Source organism: Leopardus geoffroyi, chromosome A1 (genome assembly GCF_018350155.1).
Source record: "Leopardus geoffroyi isolate Oge1 chromosome A1, O.geoffroyi_Oge1_pat1.0, whole genome shotgun sequence".
NCBI classification, from domain to species: Eukaryota; Metazoa; Chordata; class Mammalia; order Carnivora; family Felidae; genus Leopardus; species Leopardus geoffroyi.
In genome coordinates, this window is record NC_059326.1 from 158,349,374 (window position 1) to 158,363,883 (window position 14,510).

General features: G+C 37.6%; 1 protein-coding gene across 24 annotated transcripts in view; it reads left to right on the forward strand.

Annotated features, from left to right (window-relative positions):
- The window catches only part of CAST (calpastatin), a 109,582-nt gene that overhangs the window by 6,591 nt on the left and 88,481 nt on the right, over positions 1-14,510 (forward strand). For all 24 annotated transcript variants that reach the window (XM_045499048.1, XM_045499100.1, XM_045499088.1 and 21 more), the window contains exon 2: positions 7,398-7,461. In XM_045499048.1, the coding sequence (XP_045355004.1) occupies positions 7,399-7,461 (63 nt within the window). In that variant the 5' untranslated portion in view covers position 7,398. The remainder of the gene's footprint in view (positions 1-7,397; positions 7,462-14,510) is intronic.

Sequence of the window (14,510 nt, forward strand, 5' to 3'; positions counted from 1 at the left end):
AAGGTTAAATTATTTTGCCCAAGATCACAGAGCCTTTCACATTCACACTTCTTCTGTCCCATCAGAATTTGTCAGAGAATGGAATGCAGGGAACTGGTTACCCAGGTAACAGAAGAGTCTGGGAAGCCAACTGGGGAGGGTGAAGCCACCCGGAGATTAGAAATTTCAGGAAGCTGCTATCATTTCTAGGCAGGGCGGACTAGGGGGGAGCTGGATTGCCCTAGGCAAACTGGAACCGCAGCTGGCTGATTCTGCAGGAAACTCTACTACAGAGGCTCCCAGAGGCAGAAAGGAGGAGGAAATACCATTTACCACCTCCAGTCTCCTACCCCTGCCTCCCAAGCCTGAGGCCTTTCATCCCAAATATCCCTGGTAGAGGTAGCAGGGAGAGGAGGAGCAGGGGGAGCAAGGAATTCTGGGCAAGGAATTCACCTAAGGGCAAACAAGTCTAGCATTGCTCCAGGGAGATGGTTTTAAAACAAAACCAGCTTTACATCTTGGTCCTTCTGCTTGTTTTAGCAAGCAGAATACATACAAGAATGGATTTTAAGGGATTTTGCAAGAAATATCAATTTATACATTGTTAATTTTTCAAGCTATTTGGTGGGGGGGGGGGGGGCTTCTTTCTCTTTTGTCTAGTTTATTAACCTGAACAGAGCAAAAGTACTTCTCAGGGAATATTTAGAGCTCTGTGGAAATACATTCATTCAATCAAGAATTATTTGTCACACCCCTACCACAGGACCAGAAAAATAAGAATATAGTTTACCATCTGGTTGGGAAGGCAAAATAGACATTTATGAAGGAATCAGTAAGCAAGAGAGTATCAAATAAGGGGCTAATTTGTTTTACTAAGAAAATAGAGACTAATGTGCAGATACGAAGGTACAATGTACCATAAATAGGGCAAGGCTCAGAATTAGGAAGGCTGGTGTGAACACAGGGCACTGCGCTCCTTCGTTGACCAATCAGAGCCCCAGAGCTGCCCCAACCTTCGTGACCAGGGGAAGCTCCCCATGGGTGCCAACTCATTGGGGTGATTTGAAGAGCAGAACCGTCTGCTTCCTGTCATGGTGTCCACAAATCTCCTCTCAAAACCAGTTGTCTCGAATCCTAGCTGCATATTCAGATCAGCTAGGAAATTTTAGAGAAATATATCTGTGCTCTGGCCCCACTATAGGCAAATTAATTTCCTGCACTCTGGCATGAATGTTTCCAAGTGTCCCAGGTGCTTGTGACCCACACTGAAGGATGAGACCCACTACTAAATGAAGACTTTCTGATCCTCTGAAGGGCCTGAAAACAAGCTTTTCTTACCATATGCAATGGTAGTGCAGTGAGAGAGCTGAGCTCTGAGTAGGAGGGAAGTCCAGAGGGCATCAAGATAACCTCTTATTGCTTCATGATTTGTCTACAGCTATCACTGGACCTGCAAATATTGATCTGTATGGCCTTGCCTCCAAGTAGAAAAAGACAAACTTTCCAGTTGTTTTCAAATAACCTTTACTGTTTTTTAAAACAATTTTATTCAGGTATAATTCACAAACCATAAATTCATCTGTTAAAACCTACAACTCAGTATTTTTAAGTATATTCATAGAGTGGTACAAGAATCACTTCAATTTAATTTTAGAATGTTTTTGTCACCCTAAAAGAAAACTTTGTCTTTTTTTGTTTTGTTTTTGTTTTGTTTTTGTTTTTGTTTTTTAAATTAAAGCAAAAACATTTCAGAAGCACCCTAGCATTGGGCACTCTCACCTGGGTTTGCATTTGCAGAAGCTCCGATTTTTTCTATCTTCCTTCTTCCTTTATGTATGTGTATAAGTTTGCCCTTATTTTCTTCTCCATTATGTATGCCCTTGACTGTGTGTCTGTCAGAGTGTATGTGGGCAGCATAGGGAGGGTGCCCAGATGCTCACTAGCACACATCCTCACTGGGGTGAGCCCACAGGCTGCCAGCCTTACTGCTCCTGGATCTTGTTGATTTCCGGACAGGTTTTTGGCTTTGCTATGGCTGAAGATTTTAAGCCTATAAATGCTGTACCCTCCAATGAGGACAGAGGACTGCTGTACTTGCCAAATACGCAATGATCCATGGGGGTGAAAACAGTTTGGAAAATTATTCCTTTTGGGGGGAAGACAGTTAAGTCCCTTATCTGCTTTCTCCCTGCTTCTCAACTCCTGCTGCACATACCACCTCTTTCGTCCTAACTCCCTGAGTGTCCTATCTTCTGCAGCTTTGTTCTCCCAGTGAATTTCTATTGCATGAGAGTTGGCATCCTGCTCTTCCTTTTTTTTGGCCTCCGGCTCCTAATACAGGACTGAATTTACATACTGGCCTGTTTGATCCATTTTATAAAGCAAACCACTTTCAGAATAGGGAAGTTCTGTTTTGGTTTGTTGTTTTCATTTCAGAGCATTGGATTGAGACTTTGTTGATGTGGATCTTAAGATCTCACCTAGCTTTTCACTAGATCCAGAGTAGCACAGTCTCTGGGCGATAGACTATAATCTGGATATGTGGTATGATGGAGGAGGACTTCACCTTTCAGATCCTCTATTTTTTTATCCATAAAATGAGGTGACAGTGTATACCTCTGGAGTTGCTGAGGAGAGTGCAGGGGATCGCTTAGGGGAAATGGCTAGCAATCGGCTAGCCACAGAGTAAGTAGGTGCTTAGAACATGTTCTTTTCCTTCCCCTCATATAGAAAAGTCCTCCCTGGATTTATCAGTTTTGTGGTTCAGTTCTCATTCCAGACCTGTCAGTACTTCCCTTCTCCGTGCTTCTGTCACCTCTCCCCAACCCACCCACTGCGTGAGGTAGTGGACAAAACCTTCTCTCTTCCCTCTTAGAAAGACCTTGCTGCAGGTAGGTTCCTATGCTGGATTGAATCTGACATACTTCATTCTACCAGCTCAGTTGTGTAGGAAGTGCTCAGTTATGCCATGGATTAAATAATGAGGCACTTTGTGTGTTAACTATGTTCATGTTAAAAAAAAAAAAAAAATTAGGGGCACCTGGGTGGCTCAGTCTGTTGAGTGTCCAACTCTTGAGTTCAGGCTTAGGCCATGATCCCAGGGTCTTGGGATCCGCCCCTGTATTGGGTCTTCATTGAACATGCAAACTGCTTGAGATTTTCTCTCTCTCTTCCTCTCTTTGTGCCACTTTTGCTTTCCTCTCTAAAATTAAAAAAAAAAAATAAAATAAACATAAAAAATCAGGCACTTTGAATATCTCACAGTGCAAAGATATAACTGATTTTACATCATTAATAGACTGATGGATATTCAATAAGCCCCAAGGAATGATCAGAGAAATGGTTCATTCATAAGGTTGGTATTTAGTAGAAATTAAATGATGTTAGGTAATTTTTGTTAATTCTCCTGGAGTAACCATGATATTGGAGTTACTTGGGGAAAATTCTTCAGTTTAAGGAGATGCTTAGTGAAATGCTTACGGATAAAGTTTCAGGATATCCGCAATTTACTCTCAAATACAGGTACATATACAAATCTAGGTAGATAGATCTGTTTGTAATATATGCAAATATTGCAAAATATAGGAACAATGTTAATAGTCATAGATCTAGTAGTAAGAATATTGGCACTCATTGTATTATTCTTTTAACTTTTCTTTGTGTTAGAAAAAATTTACAATAGGGGTGCCTGGGTGGCTCAGTCCATTAAGCATCCGTCTCTTGGTTTTGGTTAGCGTCATGATCTCCCAGTTTCGTGGGTTCAAGCCCCATGTCATGCTTTATGCTGACAGCACGGAGCCTGCTTGGGATTCTTTCTCTCCTTCTCTCTCTTCGCCCCTCCACACTGATGTTGTCTCTGTCTCTTTCAAAATAAAAAAATCAACTTAAAAAAAAGAAAAAATATATACTAAAAAGTGGGGTTAAAAAGAAAACAAAGAAACTGGGAAAATATAATCCATAAAGTTCCTTAAAAATATTGCCATTTGATTGTGTTTTTTATGTCAGTATACTTCTGTGTATTGTAAAAAAAAAAAAAAAAAAAAAAAGGCTTCCTACTGACAGCAAATACTTCTTTTGAAGTCATGAAATACCAGTTCTTTTTTTTTTTTTTTTTTTTTTTTAATTTTTTTTTTTCAACGTTTATTTATTTTTGGGACAGAGAGAGACAGAGCATGAACGGGGGAGGGGCAGAGAGAGAGGGAGACACAGAATCGGAAACAGGCTCCAGGCTCTGAGCCATCAGCCCAGAGCCTGACGCGGGGCTCGAACTCACAGACCGCGAGATCGTGACCTGGCTGAAGTCGGACGCCCAACCGACTGCGCCACCCAGGCGCCCCTGAAGTCATGAAATACCAGTTCTTATAGAACATAATTTTTGTAAGTTGTCCTTATAACTGAGCATTTGAAAAAGTATTCATAACATATACCACTCCCAAACTATTTGGAGCCTACATAATTTGTAGAATTTTGAGTGTTTAAATGGAAACAAGTGATTGATAGTGTTGATAATCCATAAGAATGAAATTTTGAAACACCCCCAGAAAATGACTTTTTAAAACTTTTTGTTACATTTATTTATTTGCATTCCCTTTTTTTTTGTTTGTTTTTTTAAAGTAATTTCTATGCCCAATGAACTCATAACCCTGAGATCAAGAATCACATGCTCTATGGACTGAGCCAGCCAGGGGCCCTTTAAAAAAAATTTAAGGAAAAACATCTATATACCTAAAATTTAGAGACAAAGGGCTATCTGAACATTTACTGTAGGGTAACGTATCATAATATATATTTGCCACATGAGCAGGAAGCAGAGGGGGTCCTTGAGGAGAGCATGGAGACTTCTACCAGACAAAAGTAACTGACTCTTTAAGTTTTTTTGTTTGTAAAGTAGAATACTAATACTTCTTGAAGAGTAAATGACGCATGCAGCACGTTCAGTGAAACACTGGATTTACCAATTCTGGAAGGAGACAAATTGGGTAAATCTGTCATTATAGATCTATCCCTCTTAAATTCTATCTGCAAATGGTGAATGATTCTTCCCTCTAGTCAGGCCTTCAGGAATCTTCTAAAATTTGTCATTTACCATTTAGCATTGATATATATGTGGGCTTTTAGATGTTTTTTCTCCCAAGATTCATTAACTACTCAATACTGATTGCCCTCAACTGTAGATAGACAAACACTAGACTAGGACATCGTGGTGAAACAGGGCTTCATTCACCAAGCTCTTGCAGGCTGGCTGCTTTTCAGTGGATTCCACCCCCGATCCATGATGGTGCTACATTTTGGGGAGAGTTTTCCACACAAGAAAGTGATTTACTCCTAGTTTTTCATACAAAAACTCTTTTCTTTAATGTTTATTTATTTTTGAGAGAGAGAGAGAGAGAGAGAGAACAAGTGGGGGAAGGACAAAGAGAGAGGGAGACACAGAATCCAAAGCAGGCTCCAGGCTCTAAGCTGTCAGCACAGAGCCCAACACAGGGCTTGAAATCACAGACTGTGAGATAGTGACCTGAACTGATGTTGGGCGCTTAACTGACTGAGCCACCCAGGTGCCCTGTGTACAGAGAATACTTAATGCAAGATTTCTTCCATGTGTCTGATATTTCTTGGGCTTTTTTTTTAAATTTTTTTTTAACGTTTATTTATTTTTGAGACAGAGAGAGACAGAGCATGAATGGGGGAGGGTCAGAGAGAGAGGGAGACACAGAATCTGAAACAGGGTCCAGGCTCTGAGCTGTCAGCACAGAGCCTGACGCGGGGCTCGAACTCACGGACCGCGAGATCATGACCTGAGCCGAAGTCGGTCGCTTAACAGACTGAGCCACCCAGGCGCCCCTCTTGGGCTTTTTAAAACATTAAAATATATGTCGATATGACTAAAGGAAATATTACCTTATTCTATTTAGCATGGTATAGTGACAAGCAATATATTATAAGTCAGAAAAGCTGCTTTGCAAACTTTTCCCATTTACTGGTTATGGGTCCTTGTGAAAAGCTCACTGAATTCTTCTTATTCTTAGTTTCTCGTATACCAAAAAATCACATGAGCTTCTATTTTGTATGAAATAAGAGTGTGTATGAAAGTAGATAATAAAAAATATAGGGGCACCTGGGTGGCTCAGTCGGTTAAGCAGCCGACTTCGGCTCAGGTCATGATCTCGTGGTTCGTGAGTGCGAGCCCCGCGTCGGGCTCTGTGCTGACAGCTCAGAGCCTGGAGCCTGTTTCGGATTCTGTGTCTCCCTCTCTCTCTGACCCTCCCCCATTCATGCTCTGTCTCTCTCTGTCTCAAAAATAAATAAAGGTTAAAAAAATTAAAAAAAAATAAAAAATATATAAATTATTAATTATTATACATAATATAATATAAATTATTAACATTAATATTACTGTTGCCACTCTTCTTCAAATAATTTCATTGACTTACATATTCAGGTTATGATTCTGCTCTAGGGACTGTCATGGGGTTTTATATTTTGGTTTAACTGAAGGTGGTCAGGATTGAACCCAATGGTAAGCTTTTATTTTCTTATATTTAGTGAGGTTCTTTTCCCCCACTTTCTTGCATATCCCACAATGTACAAGAAGTGAAACAATTCTTTGTAACCCTTTTCAGGAACATATGTTTGTTTGTTTGTTTTTTTATTTCTCAAAAAAATTCAATAAATTGTATGGCTTATTTTATCTTATTATCAAAACAAATGAGGCTGTAAGCTACTTGAAAGTTTTATGTAACACATAAAAATACTTATTTTCACTCATTTGTTCTGGTGAGAAAAATGAAATTCATTTCATTCATTTCATTCATTTGTCCTGGTGAGAAAAATAATTCTGTGTCTGGACATAATGAAATTCCAAAGCCATAATAAATAGAAGTTGCAGGTATGGTCTTTACCCTTCAGGGTTTATCTTCCTGCATTTGTGAGTACTCAGATAGAAGAACTCTGGGTAATTCCCAAGAACCATCAGAAGTGATGGTAGATTTGGAAGCTTTGGTCGTCCGTCGAGCCCATGCTGAACTGAGGCTTAAGTATGGTTTTAGACTCAACATGGTCCTTAGACATCACATCTCCATGAGGAACCACATGTCTCCCACACTGGCAATTTGGGCTTTAAAATTAAGTGAGGCATTTTGTAGGAGACGAGATGCCGCCTTAGAATCACCATCAGATCTATGTCTGGTTAATTATAGACTGACTTTCTACATCCCAAATGAATGTCTGTAGCTTCTCTTGATTTTTGAAAGCCACCCATGTCAGTGTGGAATTATCAACATTTTCAGAAGGAAGATTAAAGGGGTCCTTGTTTGTACAGTATACATATTTAGCCCTTCAGGAGTAAAGTCACTATTACATTATCTTGTAACACCTCCTTATTTTAAACATTATCTTTCTTCCTTTTTATGTTTTTATAGCATGCCGGTGAAAAAAACCAGTGGATCACCTTCAAAGTCAGGAGAAAAGAAAGGATCAGATGAGGTAATTTCTGCAGTACTGGGCTTTGCTTTTCTCTTGCTTTTAATTGTGAATTCTATCTTGACACAGATAATGAGGTTGCAAAGAGTTCCTACTGGAATTTTGGCAGATTTAATCCAAATTAAGATTTGATTCAAGAATGTAAGTGAAAATCATTACAAATTAATAAGAATTAAGAATTAATAAGAATTCTTTTCCTGGGAAAAGAATCTTTAGAAATTGTTTCTATTTAGAACTAGAACCCAGTTATTGAAGGTATTTTCCCTATAGGAATTGCTGAACCTTAAATGTTTTGTTGGTGAACATGGCAGATTTAGAGGAGGAAACCAAATGCTCTAGTGGAAAAGGAAATCTTTTTTTCATGAGAATACACTATGAAAGAAGAACAGTGATAGCCTAGATTAATCCGTTATTCAGGTTCATAAACAAAAGGAAAAGAGAAAGTCTATTTTATTTGGCTCATTCGTATGGAAACACTAGTAACACCAAATCTTTCCACTTTGAGATGGTTGTTCTTGAGCTTGTGAATTTCTCCTTCCACCGAATGACACACCATTATGTGGCCTTTCAACACTGGTCAACTTCTCCATGGAGAAGGGACCTGTGAATGTGCTGTCCTTCCAAAGGGCACTGGATGTGCCTCCCTTTTGCTACTTTTTACATTTTAGATCTCAATAGATATGCTCGTCTTCATTTGATAGGAATTATCACTGTCATTTCCATTTGGTAAAACAGCCAAGTCCTAAATGGTACATGGAAAACCAGAAAGCATACAGTGATCATTATATTTTTTCTTTGTTATCAACATGGTTTCAAAAATTTTGCTCCTCTTCTTCCTGCAGTTTTGAAATATTTAATATGTTTCAATATATTCAATATAGGAAGAGATTGTTATGAATAGAAACTGCTATGGATTCTGCACTAAGGTTCGCTCTACTTTCTACTGTCATTTTCTTACTAATATCCTTGAAAATATAATTTAGATTATTAATGAGCAGATTTGTAATGAAGTTTGCCATGGAGGGCAACTGTTTCTTTAAAATTAAAAAATAAGAGTAAACATTTATTTAGATTTTATCCTGTTTCTTTGTTAAATTATTAAAAAATAAATTCCCATATGAAAAACCACATTTTCTCCCTTTACTAGCATGAAAATTACTACAGAGTGTCATTAAGTTCCCTTATCTACCCTACCTTTTAAGTATCTTCCCAGGTAAGATATCTATTAAATGATTTCCTATCTGAAAACAGTAGTGCTTCTTTATTCTCCATACTAGGAAATAATGATTTTGGATGTTATTCTCTATTAATATTAATTAAGAGTAACCTATTTACTTGAAAAGGGAAATCTTTTCTAATGTGGTCAAGTGAATAGTAGACTAGGTCTTATAGGAGTATTCTCACTAAATATGTTATTACTTGAGAGCTTAAATATTACATCTTGAATGTACAGGCATTGTTGGTTTAGACAACATCTGATAGCACAGTATTAGGGTTGTTTTATATGTAACACCTTGACTATAAAGTACCTTATTCCCATATTTATAAGGGGCTTGAGAAAACTAATAAGGAGCCCTCTTAAAATGTAGCCAGGGGACAATTCGTGATTTCTGTGTTAGTAGAGGCAGACTATACTTTAAATTCGAAACCAAAAGGCTGAACTTCTATCTCAAGAAAAGGAAGAAGGGATTTTTCTTCTCTTTATCAGCAATTCAAGGAATTCTGACATTGTTCCAAAACACTTCTGAGAAATTCAGGTTTATAGCTCTTCTTGTGCTGAGCCTGGACATACTGATCTGTTGTGCTCTGTCCCCGCCAGCAGAACTGAAGAGAGGACGGAGGCTTTTCCTTGCTCCTTTGGCATAAATCACTGTAGTAATTCATATGGTCTGAGATTGAAGATTGTTTATTATCCCACCAAATTCAGTCCATATCTGTTTGATAGGGTAGACAGACCTGTGAGTTAGGATGACTTGGTAGTCAAGATATATTTCCAATGGGATATGTCTCCAGGGAATCTCTAATTTTTTATGTTCCGTACAGATAAGTCATTGGTGAGATATTGTGGGCCTGGAGACAATTCAAGGAAACTATCTAGTATTAGGCATTATTTTAGCCTTTGTATTCACAGTTATAACACCATGTGCAATTTGGATATGTTATCTATCCTGCCTACCATCCATGATTGGTTACCATTCTCTTTCCTTCTCAAAATTACCAGAGAAAGATTTCCTCAAACTAATCCTTTCTCCCAAATATTTTTTTACCACTGCTCTTTTGAACAAGAAGTGAAATCCAGAAGCTTAGTTTGGGTTTTGGTAATCCATTTTCAGACTAGTATATACTTCCAAAGGTTAAACAACATGTCCCTAAGCATATGCAAACATGTAAGGCTAGGCTTCTACAGACAAACCCAGGCCTTTGAAACAAAGTCAGCTTGAAAGTGTGCTTTCTATGCTTAGGGATACTTCTCTGCATTTGTTTTCTTTCTCCCTTTATTATTTTGCTGCATTTTATTTGGAGGTGCAAGAAAAAGGGTACATAGGAGGACTTTGGGAAGATATAACCAGGAGCAAAATGATTAGGGTTAGGTAAGAACCACTATTATATTGTCATATGTAAAAATACCTAGGGATGAATGCTCTGTGTGAATTTTAGAGCTCTTTCTCTCCTGCAATCATAAATCGTTTTTACTTGGTTGGAATTTGACCCCTACATAGCCACTAAGTTATCCTAAGAAGTTGGCAGCAATTTTAACAGAATCTTACAACCAAAATATCATTTGTCGTGTTGCGTTTCCAATACAGATGCCTGAGGCTGGACTAGAGTAAGTGTCTAGAACATATTCACTTACTTCTTTATACCAGTCATTATGAATTGGCTAAGACCTCCTCAGATGTAAAGGAGTTACAAAACTAAAAGTTGCATGGATTAATTAACCAAAGGTAAAAGGACTAGAGCAGGAAAAGGAAAAATGGGAAAACTTAACATCAGCCCCTTTAAAAACACTGGAACAAAGAAGCCTTTCCAAACCTGCAGTCAAATCTATGTATAGTATTTGACTAACACATCTGGCCACACTGGGGGAGTATGATCATTTGCGCAACATATGTCAGTGAAGGCCTGAGGAATGGAATTTAAAGCATAAGATGGGCACAATCTTTTAGAGCCAATTATAAGAACCCAAATTTAATAATAGATATATTTTTGTGGGTACAAAGGGAGCTATAAACAGGATAGAAATCGTGCCTTAGAGGAAAAGATATGTGGGATTCTTTTCTCAGTATTTACCTTTCCTCCTTCTAAAATGCATAAAGTATTGGGGTGCCTGGGTGGCGCAGTCGGTTAAGCGTCCGACTTCAGCCAGGTCACGATCTCGCGGTCCGTGAGTTCGAGCCCCGCGTCAGGCTCTGGGCTGATGGCTCAGAGCCTGGAGCCTGTTTCAGATTCTGTGTCTCCCTCTCTCTCTGCCCCTCCCCCGTTCATGCTCTGTCTCTCTGTGTCCCAAAAATAAATAAACGTTGAAAAAAAAAAATTAAAATGCATAAAGTATTAAATGACTCCCAGCATTTTTTACACTTTTCCTCTTAATGAAATTAGTTTTTTTTAATCACAAAGACAATGTGTACTTGTGAAAAACAGTGTTACGTAGTCTACCACTTATTTATAACCATTGGTATAAAATTTTCTGTGTATTCTTACATTAATGTGATAATGTTGCATGTTCATACTTAATATATGATTTGCTGATTTTAGCAACTTTTTAATACAGCTAAAACATAATCATTGAAGAAAATTGAGAAAGTACTGAAGAGGATTTTTTTTAAGTTTATTTATTCCAAGAGAAAGAGCACATGAGCAGGGGAGGAACAGAGAGAGAGGGAGGGAGAGAGAGAACCCCAAACAGCCTCCCCACTTTGAGCATGGACCCCAATGTGGAGCTTAAACTCACAAACCATGAGGTTATGACCTGAGCCGAGGTCTATAGCAGACACTTAACTGACTAATCCACCCAGATGCTCCAAGAAAATGGTGAAGACTTTAAAGAAAAAATACCATCATCTACCATTCTAGCACCTACAGACATGGCCACTACTTCCATCTTGGCGTATATCCCTACATGATTTTTCTCTGTGTATATATTATGTTTAAGCAGAGATAACAACGAAAATCATTAGTAGGGCCTAGAAAAGGATAAATAATATGCTTTGTGAGAGATCAATTTTTTCTAGTTAAAAAGAGTCATCATCGTGTAGGTTTTAAGAACATCATTATTCAGGTATCTTGGCATTTTATTAGGGCATTTAATCTAGTCTTTATGTAGTGCTATGTTTTTGAGGGAGAAACACCTTTAAAAACTCTTTGGGGACAGTGTTCTCACAAGCAAGTGATTTAGCTGTTGTTAGCACATTCTGGAAGAGTAGTACAGCATATATTGTTTTAAGGGATTATCGATCATGACAAAAAAGTCCATGATAATTGTGGGGAGTTGACTGTGGCTGCACAAGCTCATGTCCCAGTGCCAAGAAAGAGGCAAAGTCAAAGTGCCCCGAGCTCAATCCTACCTGGCTCAGTGGGAGAGCCATACTCCAGCAGCCAGCCCAGAATCCAACTGCATGGCTGATTTGGCAGGTTAAAAACTCTCTAAGGGAAGCTCCAGAAATTCTTTTGGACTGCAGTTTCCTCATTTTCGTTTTTAGTTCTAAATTTCAATTCATGTCTTCATTGACTGGAATATTTTTAAACATAATTTTTTCAGGGAGGGAGCACGAATGGTGATTTTCTGAACATGCTTTTGTGCTGGCTTCACACAAGAAATAAATACAAAATTGTACAACATCCTTGGTGAGCAATTCTGTTCCCTCAAAATTCTATACATGTTGCTCCAAGATTGTCTGGCTTTCTGTGCTGTAGAGATGTGTGGGGAAGCCTAATTTTAATTTATTTTTAGAAATTCTGTTTTTCCTGTCTTAGTGCATATACAATTTTGTTGTTGTCCTTACAATTAAAAAAAAAAATGCCAGGAGGTACGTATTTATCTGTTTCTCTTTATTAATTTTTTTCCTGAGAATGTCTTTTTTAATTATTGCTTTTATTTTGGTTTAGCCCTCATGGCAATAAAAATCATTATCTTATTGATTTCTAACTATGGGATGGGACAGGATGCAAAATCTTTTGTCTATTATATATTGCAGAGCCTTTCCCATTAAAAAAAGAAGAAAGTTTGGTAGTTAATTAAGCTTAGTAGCTGTTTTGTTTAAAAAACAACACCATACTATATGTAGCACCCAGAACATATGCCAATAGCTATAGAGACCTTAGGCACCATCATTCAATGAATTGTTTTATCAGAAGCTAAGGATACACTTTTAATAAATAATATGAAAATAACGTGCTTTTATTTTTTTATTTATTTATTTTATTTTATTTATTTATTTATTTTTTTAAAAGCCACAGATTCTTTTTTTTTTTTTTTTTTTTTCAACGTTTATTTATTTTTGGGACAGAGGGAGACAGAGCATGAATGGGGGAGGGGCAGAGAGAGAGGGAGACACAGAATCGGAAACAGGCTCCAGGCTCTGAGCCATCAGCCCAGAGCCCGACGCGGGGCTCGAACTCACAGACCGCGAGATCGTGACCTGGCTGAAGTCGGACGCTTAACCGACTGCGCCACCCAGGCGCCCCGAAAATAACGTGCTTTTAAATCAAACATCTGCGATATACAAATTGTTATGTCATTGGATAGGGAAAGGCTAGTAAAAAACAGTAAGTACTTTGCCTTTATAAGTGAGCACATAAATGTATCAACATTGTATCATATAGTGATAGTATGCCTTTCATTATTGTGCTTTGAATTTATGAGCCTAATTATCGAAGACCTTAGATCTCACCAAAATTGTCTCTGAAAAGTTGTACCTTATGGCATATGGAATTGCAATCAAATGTAAACAAAATATCAAAGGAATTGAATGGAAGGTAAATTTACTGGCTTCAGAGTAAATCATAAGTCCTGGAAACCTGATGGACAATTGATTAAATATTATTCCTGAAATAATACTGTTTTAAATTATATATTTGTTTTCATTCTTCTCTTTAGATTTTATTAGCTTCTCAAAGATAATGGCATGACTGATTGAAAAGGGACAATAACCTGAAATCATGATCATAGCAAAATAACCAGTTTCATCTGAGGGCTGCAAATGTATGATTCTTGTCATAAAGTCAGCAACATTTTATTGTACAAAAATGTGCATCATAGCTTATTTTTATTTTAAATTTTATATATTATATTTTATAATATATATATTATATATAATAATATATATTATATATTTTATATATTTTATTATTTTATATTTTATTTTATATTTATTTTATTATTTTAAAAACAGTTCATTTGTGAAAGCAAAACCTAAAGGAAAGTTGATGTCATCAAGTCTTTTATGTTTCAGTCAGCATTATTACAGAATGCTTAGTAAATGTATAGAGCAGTGTGTTAGTATCATAAAAAATTTTTAAAAACTCTATTCCTAATTTTTGTTTTGTTTTTACCAATTACTTCAGGTGACTCTTATGTCATTGGTCTTCTGAGTACATTTTGAGTTACACTGAAATAATTCTTTTTTTTTTAATTATTATTATTATTATTATTTTTTTTTTTTTTTTTTAAGAGAGAGAGAGATAGAGTATAAGCAGGGGAGGGGCAGAGGGAGAAAGAGAGAGAGAGAATCCCAAGCAGGCTCCACGCCTAGTGGGGAGCCCACCACAGGGCTCAGTCTCACTCCTGTGAGATCATAATCTGAGCCAAAATCAAGAGTTAGGAGCTTAACCAACTGAGCCACCCAGGTGCCCCAAGATAATTCTTACAGAGTGCATAGCACAGTGCTTGGCACACATAAGCATTTGTTTCTTGTTTTTTGTTCTCTTTCTCTCTTTCTTCTTTCCTTCCTTCCTTCCTTCCTTCCTTCCTTCCTTCCTTCCTTCCTTTCTTTCTTTCTTTCTTTCTTTCTTTCTTTCTTTCTTTCTAGATAATCTTTCCACCCTGGCCCTTG